We start from the raw sequence: 19,363 nt of genomic DNA, 5'->3' as shown, positions 1-19,363 counted from the left end.
AGGAAGAATTTTGAGAGTGATATTAGTGATATCAAGATTTATCATCCTTATCACTTAGATATATCTTTCAATTTATTTTCTTAATATAATTTTAGAGGCGATTTTAACTAGGATGTCAATAATAAAGTGTATCCAAAAAAATCCTACTACACAATGACGGGAGGAGTTCCCTTCTTACCGCCCCGCATAAGGAGAAGGTATTTCAGTACGTGACACGTGTCATCCAACAGCATTTCCGTATCCTGCCAATATAAAGTGGTCCGGCAGGCAGGGCAGGGACACCGTGGCAGGCGCGTCCACAACCGAACCGCCACAAAGCCCACCCACAAGTGAGAGAAGTGCAGGACAAGTCTCGATCAGAATTCAGACAGACGCCCCTCACAATCACTGGCAACCGTGAATATGGCCACCGCAGTTTCCGATGATTCAGCCACCATCTCCGACAACGGCGCTGGCGGCGCCACCACCGAGACCAACGTCGACATCAAGGACGCCGTCGAATCGAATCCTTCTTCCGGGCCCAGTCATTTCTCTCAAGGTGAGGAGGTCCTCGCCTTCCATAATGGTATCGTTTACGAAGCCAAGGTACCATCCTCTCCTTGCTTTGTTTATTTCGCTTCTTTCAATTCATGCTCCCCCTCGTCCTGTTTCTGCTCTGGTTTGTAGTAGGGTTTTTTGGATATTTGCTGTGAAATAAACCCATTGCCTCAAAAGTGTTTCTTTCGTATTTCCATCGATTAGGATGTGATCATGGAAGTCAACTCACACGTAGAAATAAAATTAAAAGAACATAGAAAATTTTAACGTGGTTCAGTCTCTGCAAACTTACGCCCGCAATCTCAACAATTTGGTATTTCCCTATCAAAGCTTATGCAACTCTATCACAGGTTAATATAAACGTTTCAATAGGCTCCGCAAGAACTGATCAGGACCAACTGTAACAATAGCTCAAACTTCTGTCAAATGAGTTTTTTCGTTCATATTCAGTGATGTTCCTTCCCGCAGCTCTATCAGTTCCTTTCTAATCCAAGATATGATATGGGTCCTAGAGTGCAGGGCACCAGAAATAGGAGTGCGCTGTTAATGGAAATATAAATTTTTGTTAAATCAAGTACATATTTGAATTTTTATAAAATTATTGAGTTTACTGTTGCCAATACAACAATAAAAACTTTGATCCATTTTTCATTCTATTATTCTTTCCTAATTTGATGGAGATAGAAAATAGGACTTCAGAGGAGAATGGATAGAATTTGTTTCAATCAATTCCCATTTTTATTCCATCAGTATTGTCTCCCCTGAACAGAGAGAAGTCTCTTCTACTTATTTCCATTTTCTCCCCCTCCCTCAAACACATTGTAAGGGAAGAAAATGAAATTTTACTATTGTTGTATAATGATTTATTTGGCAAATCTGTATTTATTTTTGTTCTCATTTTATAGTTCAAGCAAAACATAAAAGACAGGAAAATCATAATAAATTTGGCTTCAATTAACTTGTTTTTTTGGTTGATATCCTTCCTTTTCTTTTCCCTATGAAAATCTTAAGTTTGAAATAGTACATGAAAGTTTCTCTTTCTTATGTTCCTAGGTTGATTGGAAATGATTGTTTTGTCTTACTTCCTCATCGCTGGAATGGTTTCACAATTGGAGTGCTTGAAGGTTTCTTTTCCCATGCATGGTAGAAGAAATGGTATCCAAAATGAAATATATAAGCTAAGAGAAGAATGATTTATATTTCACCATAATTGAAAAACATGACTCCTCTCTTCTTATAGAGGGAGGATACAACAAATTAGGAAATGATCAAACTAAGAAATAATTTACAAGATATGCAGGATATTCTTATTCTAAACTAGAATCAATCAATCAAGAGATTGGGGCCAATCCCCACTAATCAAGGGATTTGTCTCATTTCCATTTTAACACTCCCTTTGAAGTTGGCTTGAAGATATCTTCCATGGCAAGCTTGCTCACTAGATTTTCAAATTGTTTCTTATGTAACCCCTTTGTGAGGACATTAACCACTTGATCAACTGTTAGAATATAAGGCATACAGATTACCCTATTGTCAAGTTTTTCCTTGATAAAATGCTTATCCACCTCTACATGTTTTGTTTTGTCATGGAGGACCGGATTGTGAGCAATAGAGATCGCAACTTTGTTGTCACAGTAAACTTTGGCTTGTAAGGAAATAAGAACCTTCAAGTCCTCTAGTAATCTTTTTATCCACATAACCTCACTAATCCCATGGGCTACTAAACGAAATTTGGCTTTAGCATTACTTCTGGCTACTACATTATGTTTCTTGCTCCTCCAAGTGACAAGATTATCTCTCACGAAGGTGCAATAATCTGAAGTAGATCTTTTATCTATAATGCTACCTGCCCAATTTGTGTCGATATATGCCTCTATGTGTAGGTGTCATCATTTTTTGAAGAGCAATCATTTTCCAAGTGTTTTCTTTAGGTACCTTAGAATTATGTAGGTAGCTTCAAAATGGTCTGAACCTAGCGAATGCATAAATTGACTTACAACACTCACTCCAAAAGCTATATCAGACTGGGTGTGAGATAAATAGATGAGTCTACCCACAAGTCTTTGGTATTTCTCCCTATTTACCACATCTTTGGCTTCGATAGGTTGTAGCTTCAAGTTAGGTTCTATGGGAGTTTCGGCTATCTTGCATCCAAGTATTCTTGTTTCATTAAGCAAATCCAAAACATACTTACATTGATTGACGAAAATTCCCTCTTTTAATCTTGCTAATTCCATCCCAAGGAAGTACTTTAGGGCCCCCAAATCCTTGATCTCAAATTCACGATCTAGCTTTCTCTTAAGCTTTTCACTTTTTGCACTATCATCACTAGTCATTATTATATCGTCCACATATACAATCAAAATAGCCGTTTAACTATCGCTAGAGTGCTTGAAGAACATTGTGTGGTCAGCTTGACTCTAAATGTAACCATAGCTCTTCACTGCCTTTCTAAACCTTTTAAACCACACTCTTGGTGATTGTTTCAAACCATACAAGGATTTTTTCAATCTGCACACCTTGTTGGCACCGAGGTTTTTCTCAAATCCAGGTGGAAGATCCATGAACACTTATTCTTCCAAATCTCCATTTAGAAAGACATTCTTTACATCAAGCTGGTGTAGAAGCCAATTGGAATTCATTGCTAGAGAAAGGAGTACTTGAATTGAGTTTATCTTTGCAACTGGAGCAAAGATCTCTTCATAGTCAATGCCGTAAGTTTGTATGAACCCCTTGGCAACAAGTCTTTCTTTGTACATCTTTATGCTCCCATTGCCTTACATTTTACAGTGAAGACCTATTTACAACTTACAGTTGTCTTGCCTTTCCGTAGCTCCACAATCTCCCAAGTCCTGTTCTTTTCAAGAGCATTTATCTCCTTATTTACTGCTAACTTCCAATCCGGATCACATAGGGCATCCTAAATAGTTCTTGGCACATGCAAGTTAGAAATATTTGAAAGAAATGCCTTGTGGTTATTGGACAATTTCTGGTATGACAGGTATTTGGCAATAGGATGTTTAGTACAAGATCTTACTTCTTTTCTAGTGGAAATGGGGATGTCAAGATTAGACAAATCAAATGAGGGAGAATTTGAAGGAGTAAGTTTAGAGTTACCTTGAATGGAAGGAGGACCATCATTCGAAGATGCCAACTCTTCAATTACTAGAGGGACATTTGGATCAATAGCATTTCTTTGAGATTTTCTTCTAATATAAAACTGAAGCTCAGGTTTTGGATTTCTTTAATCCGTTTGTAGTAATTCTCTCCCTAGTTTCGATGAAACAACCCAAAATTTTCCTCACTTTTTTTTTTTCTCACATATACATATATATAAGTGCTAATCAAATAAAACTCATCACATCTTTTCATTAAGCAATAGAAGCCAACATAAATATTTACGTCACTATTAATTACAACTCAATTTTAAGGGACAATAAAAATCTAAACACAACTTAAGCTCTTTCCTTTCTTGCTGCCCTCAAAAACACCCCTACAGATCTTTTGGTTGGGAAAGCCCTGTACACATACTAACCCACAAGAATCCTCTCCATTAAACACGCCCACATCCATGGCTTTTCCCTTACCTGAAATGATGTGAAGCAAATATGAGTCACAAGACCCAACAAGTGTATATATATCCAATAAATGGTAGCAATAAGATTCATAAAATTGACAAGGCAATAACAAAGAACTCATTTAACATAAGAGAAGCAACAAAGAAGAGAAACAATATGCTTTGCTCACTATTAATTGACTCATCCATGACATATTATACCCCATCGTAAACCCATACAAATTTATTTCACATCATGCAATCATACCCATGTTATACACACTCATATGCATATGCTTATCCTCATGACATATATATATATATATATATACACAATCTTGCCAATGATCTTTTTCTTATGGACCAAGTCCCACTTAATCTCACCCCTCTCCTTGGCAGTACATGCCTAGCCCACCCGGACGTGACTGGCATGGTCCGCTAGCAGTACTCCCGCTGAGTGAAGAGGTCCACCTCCTATACCAATTGCATCAACATAACAATCTCACAACCTCATCCCTCTCCTTGGCAGTACATGTCTAGCCCACCCGGATGTAACCAGCATGGTCTGCTAGCAGTATCCCCGCTTAGCGAAGAGTTCCATTTATTGAGCCCAAGTCTGGGATTCGGCCCTGGTCCGTGCACACAGGTGCCCCCACGACTCGCTCTGATACCATACTAATTTCCTTTCCAACCATAAACTGTGGATCATAGCCGTAACGCAAAATAATAAGTGTGTTAATGTGTATATATATACCATGCACATGTATTAACTTGAAAACATATAAAATTTCATGCTTGGTCTCATGTACCCAAATACTCCATGCAATGCCCACATATGGCAATTTCCATGCATAATAATTTCCCCTCATCATGTATCAATTCATAACAATACTATGCTCATGCCCCAATGCATAAATGATGTATCAATTTCCATGCATAAATGTACACTCCTGAATAATTATAAATATTTTATCAATTTTCTCCCATAACCATGCTTTTATCCCTTAAAATGTCCAACCATTATTAATATTAACCCATGGACTACACTCTAGCTATTAATGACAACTAAGCAGAACAGAAATAATTAGTCGACAACCAGGGAGAAACCAAAAGTACACGCAAGATAGCACTAAGATCTTAGAGGGGATTGTAGAGAAGATCAAGGATGACATGCGAGTCCAAATTCAGGAAGAGATGCGGGGGATGCGTGAGCAAGGTAGTGTGCTGCACGATCAACTGTAGCAATTCATAATCATGTTCTTCGATCAACATCAGGTAAGGATTTCACCTAATTTTCCCCCTAAGAAATGTACTAAACCAATTCTACCAGGAATTGGCACTAGTAACCAGAATGTTGGGCCATCAGAGATTGAAATGGATCTATTTGGAGAGGAAGAGAATTTGTGGAAGAGTAGACGTGCACTACTGAGTCAAACCACATCGGATTTCCAGTGCTGAGTTTGGAATTATCAATGTTCGAGGGACAAAAACCCCAATGGTGGATCAGGAGATGTGAGAAGATGTTTGTGATCCACCAAGTGGCCGAGAACCAGAGAGTGACCCTAGCCTCTGCCTACCTCAATGACTCTGGGGACATTTGGTTCTAGGGGTGGTCCAAGGTCAAGGAGTCCTATAGTTGGGAAGAATTCTCTAAAATATTTTGTGAGAGGTTCGGGGAAAGAGGCATGATAGACATAGTGGAAGAGTTTAATTGCCTGAGGCAGGAAGGAACGGTGATGGAATACCAAATGAAATTTGAAGAGCTGAAGTCCCTAATGTTGAGCAAAAACCCCTTCCTCATCGAGGAGTATTTGTGTCTAGTTTTGTGGGAGGATTGAATGATGAATTGAGATTGGTAGTGAAGGTACTAAAGCCCAAGACAGTACAAGAGGCAGCAGAGGGAGCCTCCTTGCAAGAGTTAACGTTTGAGGCCCTGATGAGGAAAACATAGAGGGTAGAATAGAGGAGGGATGCCAAGTACTATGCAATATGGGGGTAAGTTCACATGGCGAGAACGTCTGAAGGGAGGAACAGGGGCCCGGTATCAAGCATTACCACCCCCAGGGCCTAACTTACAATCCGGGGACAAAATTATTGAACAATGGAGGCAGGTTGGGCTATGCTTCAAGTGTGGAGATAAATACTTCGTAGGGCATTAATTTAGGAAGCAGTTGTTGTTACATGAAGGAGAAGAAGAGGAAGATGAGGAGGGCCTCATGATGATAGAAGAAGCAAGCAAAGAGGATAATGGGGCAATCTCGTTACAAGTTATAAAAGGGACTGTCAGTAGCAAAATAATCAAAGTTGAGGGCAGGGTACAAGAAGGCACCCTTATGGTGTTGATTGATAGTGAGAGTACCCACAGTTTTATTGATGAGGGTATTGTAAAGAAGATGAAGTGCCATGTGGCTAGTACCCAACCACTCTCTGTGATGGTGGCCAACGGAAATAGGGTGTTGAGCACATTAGCTTGCTTGGGATTTTGTTAGCAGATGCAAGGTGAGGCATTTGAAGCTGATCTGAGATTGTTGAAGCTGGGAGGTTGTCACATAGTTTTGGGTGTGGATTAGATGAAGGGGGTGAGTCTAATTAATTTCGATTTTAATAAGATGGAAGTTTCCTTAGAAAAAGAAGGGAGAAGGGTGATCGTCCAAGGCAATATGGAGATGGGGTCGTGCAGAATGATAAAGGGGAAGAAGCTACATTAGCTTCTTCAGAAGAAAATGTCCTAAGTGGCACATCTGTTCTCAACTGAGGCTAAAGAAGAAGGGGAAGACAGAGAGGAGACAGAGGGAGATCACTCAAGAAATGGCTAAAATCAGCCACATGAGGTATGGCAGGTATCTGATCTCACCTCACTTGATTTATTACTGGTTGAATATCACGACCTGTTTGTAGAACCCAAGTCTCTTCCCCTTGAGCGGTCCCTAGACCATTCCATTCCCATAAAGCCAAATGTTGAACCTATCAACATAAGATCTTATTGATTCCCTCCCAAACTGAAAACATAAATTGAAAAGTTGGTGAGGGATACGCTTTCCCAATCAATTATTAGACCAAGTCATAGCCCTTTTGCCTCTCATGTCCTCTTAGTCTGAAAGAAAGATGGAACGTGGTGTTTTTGTGTCGATTATAGACAACTAAACGCTATCACCATCAAAGATAAATTCCCAATACCCATAATTGAGGATCTACTTAATGAGCTCAAACACGCCTCAATTTTCTCTAAGCTCGACCTACGCTTAGGTTAGCATCAAATAAGCATGAACCCATTTGATATCTCAAAGACTGCTTTCAGAACTCATCATGGGCACTATGAATTTACAGTGATGCCATTTGGCCTTACTAATGCCTTTGCTACTTTCCAAGCATTAATGAACCGAATCTTTGAACCATATCTCAGAAAAATTTATCTCAGTATTCTTGATGACATCTTGATATATAACTCTTCTTTTGACCAACACCTAGAACACCTTAGGACTACTTTTCAGGTTTTGCGATTCAACTGGTTGTACCTCAAAAGGTCTAAGTGTGCTTTTGCACAAGCTCAAATTGAGTATTTGGGGCATGTTATATCTGAAGTAGGTGTGGGGACTGATCATAAGAAGATTGAGACCATTATTGCCTGGCCTAAGCCCACTAATATCCAAGCCTTGAGGGGGTTTCTGGGACTGACCGGATACTACTGTAAATTTGTGAAGGACTATGGGTCGATCGGTAAACCACTCAATGATCAGCTGAGGAAGGATGGGTTTAATTAGGACTGGAGGGCGGAGAAAGCATTTGAACAACTCAAGAGGGCCATGAGTAAGGTCCCAATACTTGGGCTACCGAATTTTAGCAAGCCTTTCACTTTGGAGATTGATGCCAGTGGGGTGGGCATAGGGGCAATACTTTCTCAGGAGGGTAGACCCTTGGCTTTTCTCAGCTAAGCCTTGAGCCCTAGGCACCAAGGGCTCAGTATATATGATAAGAGCTCCTAACGGTTTTAATGGCAGTGGAGAAGTGGAGACATTATTTAGGAGGAGGGCGGTTCATTATTAAAACTAACCACGAGAGTCTTAAGTTCCTCTCACAATAGAAACTTCACTCTCATCTCCAAAAGAAGTGTACGTCAAGATTGATGGGGCTGGATTATATCATATAGTATAGAAGGGGAAAAGAAAATGTGGCTGTGGATGCATTATCTCGCTGCCATAAAGGGGGAACATTGGCTACTACCATCTCAGTAGTACCAGAGTGGGTCCTGGAGGTCACTGAAAGTTACTAGCAAGGGACATGGGTTAAGGAGTTGTTAGAACAATTGAGTGTGAATGGAGATTGTAGGCCCGGTTATGCTCTATCTAATGGATTGATCCGATACAAGGGAAGATTGGTGGTTGGGGAAAGTATGACTTTAAGGAACTAGATCCTCCAATCACTTCACAGCTCCCCATTGGGTGGTTATTCTGGGATCCAAAACACTTACAAGAGGGTAAGACAAACCTTCTATTGGCCACAACTCAAGAAGTTTGTGATCGACTTTGTGATGAATTGTGATGTGTGCAAGAGGTGCAAACATGAGACCATAGCTCAACCAGGCCTACTACAACCACTGCCCATACTAGAAGGGGCTTGGACCAATGTAACTATCGATTTTGTTGAGGGACTACCAAGGTCGGAAAGGAAGGACTGCATTCTCGTGATAGTGGACCGGTTTACTAGCTTCAGCCATTTCATAGGCCTCTCCCATCCCTTCACTGCTCAAGAGGTGGCGAGGGTCTTCTTGGACAATGTAGTGAAGATGTATGGGGTGCCTCAATCCATAGTATCAGACATGGACAAAGTTTTTACCAATTCATTTTGGAGAGAGCTACTTAAGTCCTTAGGCACTAAACTACATATGTTTATTGCCTATCACCCACAAATTGATGGACAGTCAGAAAGGGTGAATCAGTCTCTAGAATGCTACTTGAGGTGTTTATGTTTTATGTAGCTAAGAGGGTGGCACAAGTGGCTCTCAGTCGCTCAATGGTGATATAACTCATGCCACCATAGTTCCATAAATATGAGTCCCTTCGAGGCTTTACATGGGTACAAACCAACATTGCTATCGGCGGTAAGGGAGCCACCAACAATGGCGAAAGTGGGAGCTTATATGCAGCAAGGGCAGGAGGTCGTGAGACTATTGAAGGCTGAACTAACAAAGGCTCGAAATAGAATGAAACAAATGGCTGACCGGAGAAGAAGTGAGAGAGCATTCTCTGAATGAGAGGAAGTATACCTAAAGCTAACTCTCCAGCAACTCAGATATCTTACCAAGCAACTGGTGTCTAAACTAAGCCCTAGATTTTTTAGGCCTTATCTAGTGCTGGCAAGAATAGGGCCAGTGGCCTACCGATTGTAGTTACTAGAGGGCTTCCAGATACACCCTATTTTCCACGTATCCTTGCTCAAGAAAGGAGTGGACTCGCAAAGAGTCAGCCACACACTTCCTTCTAGTGCCACCAAGGAAGCAGGACTTGTCGTTCCTACTACTATCTTAGATAGGAGAATCATCTACTGACAAGGGCCACCAATTATCCAAGTGCTGGTCAAGTGGTCTTCCCAATAGTCAGACACTTGGGAGTACTTGCCTGATCTGCTAAGGCAGTTTCCCAGTTCGACTAGCCTGTTGCACATTTCTTGAGGACAAGAAATGATTGATGGAGGGGGTAGCTGTCATGTACTGAGGCTGTAACCTTTTACTTTGTTGCTATTCATAGCTATTATTGTAATTTTGGAGGGATTTAGCCTGCTGGTAGAAGGTTCCAAGCAGTGCAAGTTGTCTGTAGACCGTTAGGCAACTTGATCAGAAATAACCACAGGAAATTATTTCCCAAAAACCGAAACAAGGCAGATTACTCAGACAGTAAAAATTTTAGATTTTTGGCAAAGATTACAGGGTTGTTACGGGCTCAAAACATAACCAAAATCATGCAAGTAATATATCAAAACGAAGCTTAGGATGTTTAATTTATGGAACAAAAAGCGGATCTCAAATTGGATATAACCACAAAAAGTTATACCCCAAAAACTGAAGCATGGTCAGATTACACGGAAATAGTTAGTTCCAGATTTTAAACAGAGATTGACAGGGCGATTGCAAGCTCAAAACTTAACCAAATAATTTATGTAATATATTAAAATGAAGCCCATGAAGTCTAGTCTATAGAGCAACAAACGGATTTCAATTTGGATATGAACACATAAAGTTATAGGCTAAAAACCGGAGCAATGACAAATTATACGGAAACAGAAATTCTAGATTCGAGTAGGTATTTCACAGGACACTTACAAACTCAATACTTGGCCAAATAATCCAAGTAATATATCAAAATGAAGCTTAAGAAGTCTAGTTTACAACGCAACAAACAGATCTCAATTTGGATATAAACACACGAAGTTATAGCTCGAAACGTACAATATCCGCAATTTGGCCGAAAATTTAATAACCTCAAAATGAAGGGCACGAAAGAATGGAACTTGCCTTGATTGATGATTAAATTTGGAGGAGAATCAACCTGCTAAAAGCTGAAATTTCACTCTGCTTGGGCTCCAACTAGAGAAGAAGAAGTAGTAGTAGAAGAAGAAAGGAAAAAGAAGAAATAGAAGAAAAAGGAAAAATCAATCGGGAGGGAGTGAAAGAGAGAGAAAGGAGGGGACAAGGGAATAAAGGAGGAGGAAAGTGATGAGGTATTTAGGGAATGTCTGCCACCCCACCCCCCACTTGTGCTCTCCCAAATTTGTCCCTTCCACTTGCACACACTCACATATATAACTATGTCCCCTTTTGTCATTTTACCTTCCTTTTTTTTTATTTTTCCTTTCTCTTTTTTTTTTTATCCACTTTACACCTATTATCATATATATATATATACATTTATATATTCATAATCTCACTTTTAAAATTTTGATTTCCCCTCTTTTTATTATTATTTATTTATTTTTCACATAAAATATTACCAACACCTTCCTCAAATAGTAGCACATTTTTCACACATAAATTAACGACAAAATATTTTTATACCCAAAAATGGGTCATTACATTCGACTTCATTATGCTTGGCACCTGTGAACTAGACACATCATGTTCTTTGTTATTTTGAGCACTAGTTTCCTTGGATCGTTTGTCAGAGTGGAGTAGAGTGTCAATCATATCAATCATGTTTGAAGAGGTTCAGAAATTTCAAAAAATTATCTTCTTCGACATTATTCTCCCCCTAAAGATGATTTTTGGTAAAATATGGTTGATTCTCCATGAAAGACGCATCTATGCTTATGTGAGTTTTCTTTGTCAAAGGATTAAAGCACTTGTACCCTTTTTTATTTGGAGCATAACCAACAAAAATACATTTTCCAACTGTTGGTTCCAATTTGGATCGAAAAATGTGGAATGTAAACAAAGCAAGTGCATCCAAAAATTTTTAAAGGTAGCTCAAAGTACAACCGACGCATAGGAAAATTCTTTTTTAGAGAATTCAAAGGTGTCAAAGTTTAAGACCCGAGTTGGCATTCTATTGGTTAGATAGCAAGCAGTTAAAACAGTATCGCCCCAAAAGTATTTTGGGACATTCATAGAAAACATAATAGCCCTAATTACGTCAAGTAAATGTCTATTTTTTCGTTCAACTATACCATTATGTTGGGGAGTTTTACGACATGTTGATTGATGTAAAATACTTTTTTCTTTCAAAAATTCCCCTAAACATTCATTGAAATATCCCGTTCCATTATCAAACCAAAGAATACAAATTTTTATTTTAAATTGGGCTTCGATCATGAAAAAGAAATCTTTGAAAACTCTTGCCACTTCGGATTTCTTGTTAAGCAAGTAAACCCAACATAGTCTAGTATGTCCATTGATAAAAGATACAAACCATCTTTTGCTACATAAAGTGGTAACCTTTGAGGGTCCTTAAACATCACTATGAATAAAATATACAAGATATTCTTATTCTAAACTAGAATTGATCAATCAAGAGATTGGAGCCAATCCCCATTAATCAAGGGATTTGTCTCCTTTCCATTTCAACAAAAAAATCTAAATAAAATTGACAAAATGTAAGAGGACCTATTGTGAGTTTGTGACTGTGGAACCTCTAAAGCTATGTGTGCTGTTGACTTCTTGTGAGTTTATGACTATATTGTTTATATACCCATGAGCAATGAGGTCTACTATATCAAGTATCATTGTAGATTACAAGTACAAAAACAACAACATATCAAGTCTCAATCCCACTTGGTGGAGTTGATTACATGAATTTTAGCTCACCAATTATTTGTTTGGAATTTATTATGTTTGATTTGGTGAGTTTTACACTGACAGTGGACTACCTAATGCAACGATCCTCCTCTAGACATGAATGGTTGAGGGGATTACTCAATCCCCTGGCAAAGTTAAATGATAGTGTAGAAACAGAAAGGAGCTAATTCCCTTGATTAGTGGGAATCATCTCCAATCTCTTGATTGATACCCCAAATCCCTTCCTTTAATTGAGTTTATTGTAGGAATATTATGTGTATTCTTCTTTCCTATTGTGTTGTATTCTTCCTCTATAAGGAAGAGAGGAATCATTGTATTCCATTCATACAGTGAAAAAGATAATTTCTTCTCCATATCTATTTTTAGCTTATAGATAGATTACAAGTACATGAACATTTTTGGCTGAAGGTGTCATGTACTAGAATATGAAGTTCAGGAATTTGAAGAGAATGCCAAAAGGGGGAAAAAAGGAGCAAGTATCTAGTCTCTTTAATTTGAATTTATAATCTAGACTAAAACCCCATAAAAGTACACAAAGAATTAACCATCCCACCTATAAAAAAAAAAAGAAAAAAAGAAAAAAAGAAAGAATAAACCATCCCAATGATTCTCAAAGAATTAAACTTATATTTCTCTCCTGCTGCAACATGCTTGCTCAAGGGGGAAACTTGGACACCAAAAAATAATCTTTACTCAAATTCGTGTAACAAAGTTCTTTACATGGAGCCTTAGACTAATTCTTGTGGCCAATGAATCCTTGCCTTTGATAGTAGTAAGTTATAGAACATGGGGTGCCTTTGATTGTTGGGCTGGATGATGAAGCAAGGCTTGAATTGACTAATAAACCTGCATTAATTGAAAATTGGTCAAGGCAAGCAATGCAGACTGGACTGCTTGTCCTGAAAAGTCCATCCTGATACATTTTGGCAAAAAAAGACACCTTTGCCCTGTAAACTACAATTATTCTAATTTATGTACATTACATATACATTATATTATATGAGTGATTGTTATTAAATATATATATCATGATTTAATATATATTATTATAAATTATAATATGACTATTTATATTAAACCATAGTGCTATATCTATGTTTATACACACACACACACACACACACATATATATATGATAGTAATATTGTTAGTATTTCTATTATAATGTAACATATCTTCATTAATAATAGGGAAAAATGCGCTCAACAGCCTTGAGGTTTGTCCTAAAGTAGATTGTATCCTAAGATTATGAAAATATCAATGAGTTCCTTAACTTTAGAAAAAACTTGTTGCACTAATCCCCTACTATTACTTAACCTAGTTAATTTTTTAGAATTTCTAAAATGTCTTCTCTCCCCCCCCCCCCCCCCCCCCCCCTTTTCTCTCTCTCTCTCGATAGCTAAACCTCGAAACTAGAGGGTTTGCAATGCCCAAACCCTTTTGTTTAGCCATGGGCCCATGGTTTATTTTGGGTTTGACCTAAACCCACATTGTTTAGTTGGGGGTATTTTCCCCCTCTTCATTATCCAATTTGTGGTTTTTGGCTTTCACCAAAAGAGGGAAAGGAAATAAGGTAACAAATGATGGTTCTCAGTTGAGGGCATTTTTGATATTATATAATATTTAACAGTGGTTATGTAACCATAATGAGTAAATTGTTCTGAATTTTTAAACTCAAGGGAGGTCGCTGTAATTTTCCAAAATAGAGGGGAGGTCCCTTAAATTTAGCCTAACCTCAAGAGAGGTCACCCTACGGTATATTTTTGTGATTAATATATAGTTTTGTAATTAAAATAAGAGAGAGGAGTGAGAAGGTGAAAGAGAGAAAGGAGAGAGGAGAAACAACAAGGGTAAAATGGTCATTTTACCCATTTTCTAACATCAAGGGATGTCATTGCCATTTTCATAATGTGGAGGATAGTCTCTGCAATTAAGACAAACCTCAAGATAGTTATTGGAATTTTTAATCTAATAATACGACATTAGATAACTAAAAAAATATGATTTACAGTGGGTAGACCAACAAATCAATAATGAAGAATCACATGGATAAGCTGAGTATCAAATGAAGGCCAAAGACATAGTTGAATAAACGAGGAGAAGGGATAAGAAGAATTCAGATTCTCCCAGAGCAAGCAATATATGGACTTTTTTTTTAAATGGTATTATTTTAATTCAAATAGCATCTAAACAAAAATATTTACTAGTCTAGCATTTGTCCTGTCCATGTCAGACAGAGACAAGGTCTGGCTCTTAACCAAACCAACAGTTCTTCGCTTAAGGGCTTTAAAAACTGTTGAATGGTTCTTTGCCAACACTTGCAAAATTTTTGAAGTGTTAAAAAAATAAGGGAATTAAAAATTGCTGGTTAAACTGGTGGCTTTTATTCCACTTAATTCTCCAGTCTGATGTCTGACGTGGCCAAACCAATACCAGTTTAATATTATTTATTAAAAATAATATTATTAAAAGATTTAGATTGAGATCATGGCCATAATTATTAACAGTGTAGTCAAAGATGAGTGCTTGGGTTGCCTAGGCGCTTGAACCTAAGGTGAGGTTGAAGCGCCTCACCTACTGCTAGACAAGGCTCCTTTAGTTAGGTGCTGCCTGGGCGAGCACCTCTGGTTAGGCGTTGGGTGCCCAAGGCTCTTTCCGAGGCTCTATACAACAAAGTTTTGATAAAAATTGAAGAAAAATATAGAGTCTAGGTATGGCATGTGAAGGGTCTCTAAGGGAAAAAATGGAGAGTATAATGAAGAGGGAAAAAGACAAAACAAAAGGAGAAGCAAACAACAAACTCACCTGGATCCTCTACTTGCTGACTGTCGTTCACCCAAGGATCGAAAACTCATTGAGTTTGTCAACCCTTCTGGCAACTGGCTACCACTGTCAGGCTCGCCTGTGATAGGCAACTCTCTGGTGGCCATCCCTCCTCTAAAAGCCGACTTAAGATTGGTTTTTTTGTTGTGAATAGGCCGCACACACTGTTTGCTGTTTGGTCTTTGGTGTTCTTGCTCTTCTTTCTTTCTTTCTTTGCTTGTTTCTTTGTATTGTTACTATTGTATGTTATTTGATGCCTTTTACTCTATTCTTTGAGATAGTGTTGCTTTTTACCTAGTTTGGGACTTAGGGTTTTACTTTGCAAACTCACTTTTTCAGAAATTTTGCTTTTCAAGACTCGCTATTGCTGCAGCTGCAGCTGTAGCTGTTTTTTTTCACTTTTCGGGCAGCTGCAGCTATTATTTTGCTTGTCAAAACAAAATTTGTACAGTGTGCTTATTGTAATCACTTTGCTTATTGATTTCTCATTTTGATATCAGCCCCCTTTATTTATGTTTAGGGCAGCATTGCTGCAGGTGGATCTTTATATTAATTATAATATAATTTAAATATGTATATTTGCTAATTAATATAATATAACTTATATTTTGTGTTTTAATTATATTGTGTGTTAGCTTGCCTATAAGTATTTAACATTGTTTCTTTTTATATAATATTGAAGATTTATTATAAAACTTATATTTTGTGTTTTAACATAATATAGTTTATAATGTTATATATTATACTATTACATAGTTTGTTTGAAGAGTATTGGAAGCATTTGTATTTGAGAGTATTAAATATTTTAGATGTTTTATTATTGTATGCATTATTTGATTGTCCTTTTCCCATTAAATATATTTATTATTATTTTTTTGGTCAATTTAGCACCTCGCTTTGGTCAAGCAAGGATTTTTTTGGTGCCTAGCACCTTGGGGCGATATAACATTCTTAGTGCCTTAAGGAAGCCTTTCACCCTTGACCACCTTGGTTATTAATACCATATCATATTGTTTAGTACTAGTTGGTACATATCATTTTAGTGCTAGTTGGTACATTAAATGACAAGTTTCATACCAATTAAAATGCTGGTTGGTATTGGCTGAATTATCTAAGTATATATTATATATTGTAATGTATGTAATGCATGTTATAATTTTGTAAAAACATAGTGTTATATATTATTTTGATTATATCACTCAAGACTTAGTGGGAGCAATTGCGTTCACGAGACATAAACTTGCAACCTCAAGGTCACCAATGCTATCACCCAAGGTTGTTAAAATCGGGATTTTAAGTGGGATCGAAAAAGTGTCCATAAAATCGGATCGTAAAATCGAATCGTAAAATCGTAAGATTTTAGAGATAATTAAAAATACCCTTCAATTTTTGTAAATATATGTTTATAATAACATAATTTTGTAGAAAATGAATTAATATATTTTAATAACCTGATTATTCCTTATTATAGTTCAAAAGATTATACTTCCAAAATATAGCTCAAAAACTAGCAGGTTGGTATAGGCAATTTAGAGGCAAAATATAGGTAATTTAGAGGTAAAATATAGCTTAAAATTCTTTAGAGGATTCTTTCAACGTCTTCCATTAGATTTATATTGCATTTTTTTCTTGATTTAACATTGATTAAATCAAGTAAAATCCCGATTTGGGGTTTGGTGGTCCATTAATTAATTACTTGTTTGTCTTGATTTACTTATGCAATCAATGTTAAATCAAGTAAAAATTATAATCTAAATCAAGTAAATTGGAACTTATGCAATTAATGTTAGATGCTATGTGACATTGGAACTTATGCAATCAATGTTAAATCAAGTTCCAATTTAGAGGCAAAATATAACAATTTATTGCATAAGTTCCAATGTCAGATGCTATGTGACATTGAGACGTTGGAAGCATCCTCTAAATTGCAGCTTAAATCAATGAAGGTCTTTGAATCGTAAAATCGTTTAGGGATCTCTGAAGCGTAAAATCGTAAAATCGTATATGTAAAATCGAGATTTTATAGGATTTTATCCTAAATTGGATTTTACATGGGATTTGAATCGTTTAGGGGTCTTCGAATCGTAAAATCGTAAAATCGTACGCATAAAATCGGGATTTTAACAACAATGCTATCACCTACCACTAGGCTACTACCTTGGTGCTGATGAGAATGAAACTTTCCTTCTCGTAATTTTATTTGTTTTATAGAATCTATAATGTCATTTTTGTGTGAAGATTTTATTATATTTAATTTTTCGTATGTTTTTTGTAATATACACTATTAGTCTATATATTATGATATATATGTATATATATATGATTTGATACCAAATATTGTTGTTCGATACTAGTGGCATGTTGTACTAATGGTGAGTTTGGTTACTTATGTGGTATGGTATTCATAGCTATCATTGTGGCTCTTGGCCCACTACCCACATGTGGACAAGTATTTGGGTACTAACACGTGTTATCTGAAAGCAATCCACCTATAAAAAGTAGAGCCTTGATTGAGTTACTACTTAGGTACGAAGTTGCCCTGGCAGGTGCATCCACAATCGAATCACCATAGTGCGTGTAAGTGAACTGTAGGTGTCTCAATCAGGCATCGTCAAATTAATGGCAACCACAAATATGGTTAGCCCCAAAGTTGCAGTTTTGGATAATTTCGTCACCATCTTCGACGACGGTGGTGGCAGTGTGACCACCGAGATTGATGTCAGCATCAAGGACTTCATCAAATCAAATACTTCTTCTAACCCTAGTCATTTCTCTCAAGGTGAGGTGGTCCTCACCTTCTATAAGGGTCTTCTTTATGAAGCCAAGGTACCATCCTTGCTTTCTTTTGTTTATTTTGCTTCTTTCAATTCGTGCTCCCCCTCTTGTATTTGCTCTAGTTTGTAATAGGGCTTTTGGAAATTTACCATGAGATAAACCTATTGCCCCAAAAGTGCTTTATTTGTATTTCCTTCTATTAGATGAGATCATAATTCACAGAATTCACACACATCGCATGTATAAATAAAAAAATTAGAAAATTTGATATAGTTCAATTTTAACATATTTATATTCACAATCCCACAATAATGGAATAAATCCACTTAATCAATGATGATGTAACTTTTTGAAATGAAAAACTACAAACTCTCTCACAACATAGTATTGAACAAACAAAATAGAAAACTTTGCTATCCTCACAAGTCTAGATAAATAGTCATTAGCTCTCAAATGGCTTTGGTTATCAAGTTGTGGCACATTCCATGGATACAAAACCCCAATAGTCCACACTTACATCCTATTTTGGAACCTTGAGTATTAATATGTGGTCACTCAAAACCTATGCTCTGGGGTTATACGCAAAAAACCATAAGTTTTTCCTGTTCTCACTTTTAATGGATTTTCCATACTTTATTTTCCTAAAACACCTAATCCCATCTTGTTTGAGATTGAGGGAGTTATCTAATAATACCTTCTTTATGTTCGGAACTGGGGTGTATTAATGTTCTATATGGAGAGATAGAGTAACAAAATGGTTGGAAAAGAGTAGAAGGAAATGTAAAATACTTCATTTTTGTTTGGTAGGTAGTTAAGGAATGGTGGTAAATTAAATTACTTTCACCTTATTTGAGAGAGTAGCAAAAATGGTTCGTATGTAAAACTATTAAAAACAAATAACAATTAAAACCCTGGTGTCAGCAATTAAAAATGGTTAATGGAAATATAGAGTTTTATTAAGTCAAGTGCTTATTTAAATTTTTATAAAATTATTAAGATTGTTGTTGTCAACACAACAATAACAACTTTGATCCATTATCCATTATGTTGTTCTTTCCTAATTTAATGGATATAGAAAATTGATTGTTAAAGGTCGATGAATACCCCTTTTATTCCATTATTATTCTCTCTCCCAGATAGAGAGAGCTCTTTTCGACCTACCATTTTATCTCCCCTTCCCAAACACATTGTAAGGAAGCAAATGAAATTTTACTTAATGATTTCTTTGGCAAATCTTAGTTTATTTTCTCTCTCATTTTTTGACTCAAGCAAACATAAAAACAATGTATCAAGCCTTTACCCCAGTATATGGGGTCGACTACATGAATTCTAGATTTCCATTCTGTTTTATCCATTGTCTTTTCTTCAATAATGCCAATATGCTTGGT

The 19,363-nt window shown here is 37.0% G+C and overlaps 1 protein-coding gene across 4 annotated transcripts in view; it reads left to right on the top strand.

Annotated features, from left to right (window-relative positions):
* Window positions 1-227: 227 nt before the first annotated feature.
* LOC127799187 (protein MRG1-like) overlaps window positions 228-19,363 on the top strand; it is a 106,406-nt gene continuing 87,270 nt past the window's right edge. For 2 of the 4 annotated variants that reach the window (XR_008022557.1, XR_008022556.1), the window contains exon 1: window positions 234-585. Coding sequence is in view for 2 of the 4 variants with exons in the window: in XM_052332968.1 (XP_052188928.1) it covers window positions 403-585 (183 nt within the window). In the remaining 2 variants the exon portion in view is untranslated. Of the gene's footprint in view, window positions 586-19,363 lie in introns of all 4 variants that reach the window. The other 2 variants (XM_052332968.1, XM_052332967.1) reach the window with 2 other exon arrangements.

This window comes from Diospyros lotus, chromosome 4 (assembly GCF_014633365.1).
Source record: "Diospyros lotus cultivar Yz01 chromosome 4, ASM1463336v1, whole genome shotgun sequence".
In the NCBI taxonomy this organism is placed as follows: Eukaryota; Viridiplantae; Streptophyta; class Magnoliopsida; order Ericales; family Ebenaceae; genus Diospyros; species Diospyros lotus.
The sequence above is the reverse complement of the archived record's forward strand: the minus strand, read 5'-3'. Positions and strand labels throughout refer to the sequence as shown.